This window comes from Telmatherina bonti (assembly GCF_933228915.1).
Source record: "Telmatherina bonti genome assembly, chromosome: 13".
In the NCBI taxonomy this organism is placed as follows: domain Eukaryota; kingdom Metazoa; phylum Chordata; class Actinopteri; order Atheriniformes; family Telmatherinidae; genus Telmatherina; species Telmatherina bonti.
In genome coordinates, this window is record NC_136611.1 from 20,775,779 (window position 1) to 20,785,951 (window position 10,173).

At 36.4% G+C, this 10,173-nt stretch overlaps 1 protein-coding gene across 1 annotated transcript; it reads left to right on the forward strand.

The window, feature by feature from the left end:
- Nucleotides 1-846: 846 nt before the first annotated feature.
- Nucleotides 847-4,594, forward strand: LOC306763834 (uncharacterized protein). Its single transcript, XM_079250771.1, has 3 exons — nucleotides 847-969; nucleotides 2,268-2,360; nucleotides 4,130-4,594. The coding sequence occupies exons 1-3, from the start codon at nucleotides 898-900 to the stop codon at nucleotides 4,376-4,378; spliced, it is 414 nt and encodes a 137-aa protein (XP_079106897.1). The 5' UTR covers nucleotides 847-897; the 3' UTR covers nucleotides 4,379-4,594.
- The last annotated feature ends 5,579 nt before the right edge of the window (nucleotides 4,595-10,173 follow it).

Consider the following 10,173-nt stretch of genomic DNA (forward strand, 5'->3'; position numbering starts at 1 on the left):
ATCCAGCTGCTATCTTCGACTCTCTGGAAACATCAGGTTGATGCGACACATTTTCAGATGCACGCTCGCTGTCTACTTGTGGGGTGGTGTTATGTGTTTGTGGGTCAAGGCGCATTAACGCTGTTTGTAACACAATTGTTAAACACGCGACTACGTAGGGATAGAAATGTCACACAGTCATGTAAATAAAATAGATCGCTTCAAACTGTGCAGTTATTTAAAGACGAGGGGCATACACATAAATACATCTCTGCAAACAAAGGGAACCGCACCCCAACTAGTGTCAGGGTCTTCAGTCACGAGAAATAGATAAGAATGTCTGCGTTTTCAGGGTGGTGAAGACAGAAACATTTGCTTTATGGCAATGGAAGCTTGTGTTGTTCAGCTGCCTGCTCATGCAGCAGCATGTACAACCAAGCAAGCAGAATTTTGTGTTCTACTTATTTCTGAGGCACAATATAGCTTAATATGAATAATGTTTGGATGATGATGATGATATTTGGAGGAAGGTTTATTACTGAATTACTGTCCACCATATCCAGCAGGTGAATCAGCTGAGACTTTGGAACAGATAAGACTCAATCTGCTGTCCGAAGTAAACATCCGAAATAATGAAAACAAAGTAGCTGCCATGATGGACAAGACTTTTGCACTGAGACGTCATGAGGTGGTCCAAGATGCACCCACGGTAGCGGATTTCAAAGCAAGGTGGCCAGGTCTCTTCAGTGTGAGGGGAGGCAAGTAAATATAATGTAAACACAATGTTGGACTGTTTCTCAAAATGCATGACCATCATTATTCTTTTTTTCTGTTTAATTTCAGGTGAATTCAAGAGAATAACCACAGTTGAACTGCAGTCCAAGTTCTACTCAACTAGATGCACACTCGGAAAACTTGATGAAGGTGTTTGCCAGAAAAGGAGGAGTCCTTGGGAAGAAGATAAAGGCAATGATGGTTCCAATGACTCAAGTAAGATAACATGCCAGGAAACTTAAGTTTTGATGTCCAGAATTTCATAACGATAATGTGACTAAGTATCAGAGATATGTAAGCAAAGAAGACACCTCAATTATTACTAATTGAAACTCCCCAACTTGTCATTTTTTTCATGTTGATAACTCAGTTGCACATAAATGTCTGCACTTCTTGTCATTTTAGACCAAAAAAGAATTATTGAACATAGAATTACAACAAAACAGGTACCAAGTGCTACAGTTAATATTTATGAAACCTAAAATTGGAGTGAAAAATAATTTGTCTGACCTAATTATTTTTTGCATTACATTAAACATTTTATTCACCGATATTCTGCATGCATATATATTAAGGCTCTGTGTGGCTGATCTTTGTACCAAACCACATACATCTTTTAAGAGCTGTATGTTAGACAACTTGATGTTTTTTTTTAGTGCATTGTTATCACTACTTGAACAGTACATGGGATGTGTTTTCCAGACACACTTGGTTGCAGTTTTTTGTGTATCATTATTGCCAGCTTTCTTCAAATGTAGGATTTAGGTGTTGGATAATTTGGATAAATGGTTTCATTGACAGTTAATTTATTCCAGAAATTCCTGACTAAAATGTCATTAGGTTTGACCAAATCTAAGCTAAATTAGTTAACAGTTGGCTAAAGAGAGATCATTATTTTTTCTTTTTACATTGATGGGTAGGAGTAGTAAAACAGGTCATATTATAACCTAATAATACAACCTATATTTTTAGAAAAGTATATTAATTCATATGGACATTACTTTGAATTACCTACACCGATATTTTTATAACATTACATTTCAAGATACAAGATAAGAACTTGTTATGTAATTGAGCCAGCATCTCAGCACAATGAAATTATCAGGACAGTTAAAGATGTGAAATTATGATAAAAGTAGAAAGTACTTTATGTGGCTACTACAGTATAGTGTAGACCTTAAGTAACCTTTTCCAGACCGTGTCATTTAGTGATCATCCATTTTTCTAGCTTACATAATCCTACGCTATTTCTAGGTTAAGATTCATATCTCCTATGGTCAATGAATAACAGACAGGGTGTACCCATAAAAGTTTCAGTCTCATCATAGGGTAACACAGAGGACAGACATCTGCCTAATGAATATCAAGTAAAGATATTCAAATCATATGACTACTTAAAGCCACCCCCTACATTTGCACCTAGGTTAGTTTTAAAGACATTTTCTGTGCCAATTGATTTTGAACCTAATGGTTTGGTCTGTGTGTGAGCATCCTTTTCTATATTTCATTATTAGGTTGACAGCATTAATGTGAGAAGAGAATGCATTCTCAGAGGCTTGACTGTGTATCTGAATGAGGATCCACAAAAATTTATCAAGGACTACAGGGTAAGTTTAACAGTCATCATGTAATATTAATAAAATAATTCTACATCATAAAAAATGTGGTCATCCCTCACACATGGAAGGTTGTAAGGGATGAAATTTAAATAGGACAGACTTTTTTTTTTCTTTCTCTTTTTTGTTAAAACTGTCTGTCTCTATAGTACATATGTACTATAGTACATAGTACACTCTATAGTATACTGTGGTGGGTGTGAAGAATTTTCCATGATGAAGACAAATGTGTTCAGATAGCTCCAGTCTGGTTGTCTCCAGGTTATGTCCAATGATATTACCAGCTTTATTGATCATTTTATTGATCCTACTGACATCCCTGGAGTTGTTACTGCTCCCCGTTACACTATAGCATACTTGATGACACTGGCCATCACGCTCTGGAATACCATCTCTCACAGGTTGCTGCAAACATGGGAGGATTGAAGCTTCCTTTTACCAAATTCTTTCACATCTGACCATGAACTATTGTTCAGAAGTACATCCCTCAGCTGTGTAGCAGTTAAAATTCATTCAACTCTTACACAATTTCTCTGGTACCTTTTGTTCAGGCACTGTGGAAAAACACTTAAAATGGAAAACTATATATTATCAAATTTCATGTTTTTGAATTGTTTCAGTTCACATTATTCTAATATACTACTTTGAGCAGCACAAGCTCTTAGATCTATGCCACCAGTTCCAGAAGTCTTGTGCAGCTTTGAACTTCCAGAAGCTTTGAATATGAACCCCTCCCAGACACTTCACTGCTCCAGGTGGAGATTCAGCTTCGCGATTTATATCAACAGCAGCGGCGCCTGGTAAAATGTACAGTTATAACCTGTGATATTAGTCAGCAGTGACGAGGCATGGCGAGGTGTCGGCTGCCAACGCATGTTAACAGTCTTGTAATCCGTCCCTCATCTGTCTCTCCTGCACACACGCAGAGTCAAAGCACATGTTTTAGGCAGCATTTGACGGCAGGCGGAGCCTCTGTTCCTGCAGCAAACTTTTATTCCGGATTAAACAGACACACTTAACAGGCGTGTCGTCCACCAAGACATCGGCTAGTTCTTAGATACTTTGGACATGTTTACAAGTCACTCCTTCTTTCTACGGGAATTCTTCTTTTTAATCTTTTATAAGACAGAAATTTGCGACCGTTTGAGAACTGTTTCTCCACACATTGAGCGCGTGCACAAACACGTTGGCACATTTTAAAATATGATACTTTTAAAACATATTTTAAATCATTTTCCTCATGCATTAGGTAGTAACAACACATGCAACAGCTTCACAAATATACATTTATTGGTTTACTTTGGTTGAGTTTCTAGTATTTGTTTTACAAATTATAATAATTAAAAAAAAAAAAAAATCGTTAGAGTACTAGATAACTCAAAGAAATAATCGACAGAGTACCCGATTACAAAAGTACTCGATAGTTGCAGCTCTAGTTCCCTACCATCTGAGTCTTCGTCATTCATTTGTTAGAGCATAGCAAAGCGTTTTTTGTAAAGCCCAGTTGCCTAGCAACGCTGATGCTGTGATGCTGTGGCTAGTCTCATCATTTTACATTTTCTATGGGGTCAAAATGACTCCCTCTTCAATCTACAAGTTACCTTTTCTTAATGTAATTTTTGGTGTAGAGTCAGTGCAAAATTGATTTAATCCCCCCCCCCCCCCCCCCCCTTTTATTTTATTTTATTTTTTATTTTTTTTAAAAGAAAAGCTATTTGTAAAATCTTAAACATTTACTTTTTTTAATTGTTCTCTTACAGAGCGACGATCAGTCCATTGAAAGAGACATGGCAGAAACGGTGTTTGGGATCTATGTGGTTCATCCAGAGGGTGCAGAAGCTGATGACTGCACTGAGGATATCGGGATAATTTTGGAGGGGTTGGAGGTACTAAGTGGTTTGCCAAGTGTCCCATTTGCAATGGCAATGTTGCTTGGACTTGTATATGCTCTGAACATCAGCTACCCTCCTGAGTTAAAGTATACATTTGAAGCAGTGCAGAAATCATAATGGAGATGGATGGAAACAGGTTGTCGGCCAAGGTACAAACTCAAAACCCTGCTGGCACGTCAATGAACATGAAAGAAAGCCCATGTTGATTTTACTGGCTGCCCATCTAACTGTTCTTTATAAATGTATAAAGTTAAGAATAATGAAAGAAGTTTTAATGTTGCCAAATCTGACTTTGGAAGAAGTAGTCTCAACAGTTTACTGCTATGTATATTACATAATACATTTGTTAACTTTAACTCAGTTTTGTAACATAGCAGCCCAAAGACTACTAAAGTGTGGCCTTTAAAAGAAACATGAACAGCAGTGTGGAAAAACTCATGACTTGACTTTGTCTTTGGAAGCACTTTTTCTTTTATTTTTTTCAAGTACTTCCTGACTTAAAATATACATTTGAAGCTGGGGAGATACAGCAAAAGTTATTTTATATTTTATTTTTGGAGATAGAAACAGATTATCAGCAAAAGTACAAGCTCAAAGTGTTGCTTGCAGAAAAATTACAAAAAAAAGGAAGCATATTTCCAAGACTTCCTAATTGTTTTTATTTACAAGTGTTTAAATGTTTTATGTTAAATTTTAAAAGTAGCAAAGTTTGGCTTTGGGAGAAGTATTCTCAACAGTTTACTTGGGATTTCATGAAAAAAATTTAACTTTATTGCACTTACTTTATTATACAAGCCAACAGCACTTTATTTTGCGTTGTAATACATACCATGACAGCAATGTGAAATAATGAAAACTGTCAATATCCTTGTATTTTTTTTTCATTTTGTAGATTGTACAGAGCTGCTGCAAGGAAAATTACTTATGTTGTTTTTTTTCCCCTTGTCTTAAAACTTAAGACCATGTTCTGTGTCATTACTGTAGCCACTGTGTTAATGTGCTTGAATGTAGCCTGTCCGGAAAACTTCCTTCCATTAAGAGCATTATTTGTGTTGTTTGTGAAATAAGCACTAAAAACTTGTTTGCATTTAAGAAACTGAAAATGATGTCCTGCTGTTTACTTTTAAATGTTTTATTATGCATTTACTCAGATTTTGTACGCCAGTGTCAACATGTTAAAACCAAATCCTCTGGTGAAAAAACTTTGGTTGAGACAAATGAAAACTTTATTTCTACTTTGACACCACAAAATTTTTTATTTGGATGAACTAGAAGAAGTCATGGAAATAATTTCCACATAATTAATTTATTTGTTGTCAACATTAAGGATTTTCGTTATTTTAACCAAATATCCTTGGTTTGGTCATCTAAATATATCAGGGTTAGTCAAACATATGTTCTATGGTTCAGTGTGAACCTATTAAAAGATGTCTTTTCAACAGTTTTTATATTAGCTTAGGTTACACAATATCCTTAAGTAAATTTTACCCATGAAAATTAAGTTGAATTAATCTAAAGTGATAGTTTAAAACAAACTTATATAAAAGAAGTTAAAGAGACACAGTTAAACTGGAAAGAATAAATTAAGTTGAACAAACTGAAATAAATTAGGTTGACCCAAATAAAGTATATTGGATTAAAAGAACAACTTTTTTTTATGTTGAAAAAGATTAATTTAATGGTGGGGAAATCATTTCCATGATTTTTCTAAGTTCATTTAACAAATCATTTCTTTGAGTGTGTGTATATATATATATATATATATACACACACACACACACACACCCCTCTATGCACACACATACACACAGTCAGAACCTGAAATGAACAGGCTGGATTCAGCTTCTATGCTCCACATGTCTGGGACAAACTCCCAGAAAGCCTCAGATCAGCTGAAACACCTAATTAAATCAAGGTTACTGATATCCCCTTTTCTCAGCTGCATATTTATTTTAAAGTTTAAATCTGCACTGCCTCTTTTAAGTTAGATTTTTTTTTTAAACTTATAACGAGATAATGAGTCTCGTTTTAACGAGAAGCTTTCTCGTAATAAGATATTAATCTCGTTTTAATGAGATATGCATTTCGTTATAACGAGAAAGTTTCTCGTTATAACGAAATACTGATCCAACATTTTTTTCATTACTGTGGCAGGTATACACTTCCGTATCTTTAACACTTTATCATGGCTGCACAGTGGATCATCACTGTGGCCTCACAGCTGGATGATAGCGGGGTGAAGCAGGGATTTTTTGCTTCCTTACAGGTGTAGCTGCTGGTTGTCTGGTTTCCCTGTTTAGACTGAAGATCTCATACTGTTGATTTTCATTTGGTTTTTCCTAGTTCATATTTCTCTCGCTCTTGTCTTCATTTTCTTTTTCTCACCCTAGGTACTTTTTCCTTTCCTTTTCTTCCCACCTGCTTGTCAGGTTCAGCAACATATATTTTAATTTAAGCTGTAATAAAATTTAGAAATAAGAATATTTCTTAAATTATCAAAAGAGGTCTTATATCCATAAAACTCCTCTTGGCAAAGCAAATTTGTTCGGCACAACACAGCAGGCAGACCACCATTCTGTTGCTGCGATGTTGGACAGGGCATTAAGAAAAAACAGAAGAAGATTGCTGATCTGAGGCAGTTTGCACTGTATATCTTAATTGTTACTTGAAAATCACTGTGGATAAAAATGCACATGAGTCTAGAAATTATGCTGCTAGACTTCATCAACTCAGTTCCCGACTCTTTTAACACCGACTGCAATCACAGCAGAACATCTTTTTTTCTTTTTCTTTCTTTTTTTGCTGCTGCTTCTCTTTGACAGATACAATCTCTCTTCAGTCGTCACTCAGCTATTGTCTTCCACTTTCTGCGGCAACCCTCATTGACTAACTATTTGAACAATGCAGCCCAGTTAAAGGTCAGGTTGACACTGTCACGGCTATGGTTGCCCCCCTCAACAGCTCCTGCATCAGATTAAAATGATAAAATGAAACACCTCATGACAACTGATCACTGATATCTGATGAACTGAAAATTTCAAGAAGCGGAAATGTAAGCTGCATGACAAGTGGCTGCAGTTGACAAGAAGCACTCCAGCTGGATTAGAGACTTTAAGATGTGCTTCACGCAAATGTTGAATGTCTGTGCTGGTTTCATGAATCTGTTAATTTTTTTCTGCTGTTGTCTGTTCTGTCATTCAAAAGGTGGCATTAAATGAGCAATATGAAGTAATATGTTACGTTTCTTTGAGCTCTGATAAGAGTTAGCTTTTAATGCTCTAAGGTTGCAGAAGCTGGAAAAGGTTTGGTGAAATGCTACAAAGGGCCTTAGAGCAGCACACAGAGAGACAGTGGGTATGAAAGAGAATTACAGATCTTAATTGACATCTACACCCAAATTTCCATAGCATGTTTGGAAGAAACAGACGTCAAAAAGCTTCAACGTTTTAAAGAGTATAAGTAGAACTAGATCAGCCAACTGAACAGAGTTGATGGCTGACAAATCATTCTCTTGGCTAAAGGCAGTGGTTCCTAAACTGGGAGACGGGCCCCTCAGGAGGGGCCCAGAGTTATCACATGGAGTGGGGGCTCTGCAAGGTTAAATAAAACTTGGGAGTTTTGGCACTGGACAAATTTGTAAAAGTACTCATTGGAAATGATGATTAATCAACAAGAGAGACTTCAAGTAATAAAAAAAGAGAACAAACTATGATGGACCATATCTGTCCCTGCTTGACCAGTAATAGTAATGACCAATGGTGGGTAATAATGAGACCACATTCTTTTGCGTGTACCATAATATTATCTAATATAATGAAGTATGAAGCCAAACAATTTACAACACTACTTGGTGACTTTTCATCCTAAATACAAAGAAATCTTGTTACTTAAGATATAAATGATCCAACTGTCATTATAGCAAAGTTGTTTTACTAAAGCAGCATCGTCTCATGGAAAACTCCGCTCACCGAAAGCTTGCAGAGATTTCTGGTTTAAAATGTTTCACACTGAAGCAGAAGAATGAATAATAAAACTGACACGGTTTTAATTATAGTTACCTACAAGCCACTAAAACTAAAGATGCATTTCTTGGTATGTTTCTTTGAGATGGGTTCATGAGATGGGAGGGAGGGGGGCTCGACATTATTGTCATCGATGAAAAGGGGGCCCTGCAGAAAAAGTTTGGAAACCACTGGCTTAAGGTGTGCATCAAGATTTCTCCAGAGGTTTTAATGTAATATGGTATAAAGACTCTAATATGTACATCCATCCAATGCTAATTATAACCCAAGTAATTCTTACTCCCCAGAGAAATTCCCAACCATACTGAGCTAACACAGCAAACTGTGCACACTCACACTTACGGTTAGGCCACAATCCTGCATGTTTTCTGTGTATCCCTACTCCAACACACATGACTCAAATTAATCAGTTCTTCTGCAGAAGTCTGCGCACTGTTGGATCTGTTTCATATAAGCCAGATATGTCGAAACAGGGATACATCGAAAACCTGCAGGTCACCAGCCCTTTAGAACCGACTTTGGACACCGCTGATATGGCGTCACCAATTTACTTGGGGTAACCAATTATCTTTTTGACTTATTGTGAACATGCAAACTCCTCTCATTCAGGTCTCTGTCAACCCGAGGTTCAAACTCAGAAGGTTTGTGCTTTGAGCCAGCTGACATGCCACAACGCACCTTTACTGCCAACAAGCAGCAGTCAAATACTTATTCTCTCAGTCAGAATCTGACAATCCAATATGCAAATCTTTTTTTGGTAAAAGTAAAACTAAAGAAAACAAAATGCAATCAAAGAAAAGTGCTGAAAATTGTCCTCAAGCTGATGCTATCTAAAGCATGTTAAAGCAAGGACGCACGAGGAAATACCTTGATCCTGCATGAGCCAAACCTTGACTTGTACCTTATACGTTTCACAGACAGCTGCATACATGCCATTGCATCGCCCAGTGATAGTTTTACTTTAGTCATAAGGTATCTTGGCCCTTCTGTGTGCAGTTTTGCAATTCAGGTTTCTGGAGGCTTCTAGGAACACATGTTTAGAGTTATCTGATCATCACTAAAGCTTATCTTGTTTCTGGATCTCACATTTTTGGCTTGAGGAAGCAGCTGCAGTCACCTTCCAGAAAGATGAAGGTTACATGCTTTCACTGGAGAAAAGCTTGCTGACAAAGAAAAGATGTTCGTTATCCAGAAACTGAAGAGAGAAGAGCACCTTCTCTACTTTACCATGTGATAACAAAAATCCAGTCAAAGAATTTCAAACCTTTTAGACCTAAACACTGCACAGTAATTGTGGTAATGATATTTTTCATAACACATTTTCCTCCAAGCTGGTAAAAATGAAATCAAGACAGTCTTACTGGCCCATTTGGTGGTTGTTTAATACAATATAATTTGATATAGATTTGAGTTTTCAGATGACTGTAGTGGTTGTTGTCTATCTTAACATATTAGTTGTGACAATTACAACAAACAGTAAATGTTTATTAGATTTTTTTTAACCTGATTTCCCTCATAAATACTTTTATTAAGGAGTAGTACTATAATTAAATTCTGTTTGTCAGTTGTTCCACCAGTGCTTACAGGACAATGCTGAAGACACCATAACTGTGCACACTTTTCTTTTTACAGACTTACAATTACTAAACCACATAATTATGGAAAACATTAACCCATTTTTAGTCATTAAAGGAAATATATATTATAATTTTTTCACTGTCATGGCCAACCAGCAGCCTGGGGTTTATGAGAATATCCTGAACAAATTCACATTTCAAAAGCTTTAGCAGCACAGAGCCATGTTTCAGTTGAAGTAGGAGTCAGTTTTACAGAAATTAACCTAAGTTACCCTTCAGATCAGTGTTGAGTGTCTGAATAAACTAAGCAACA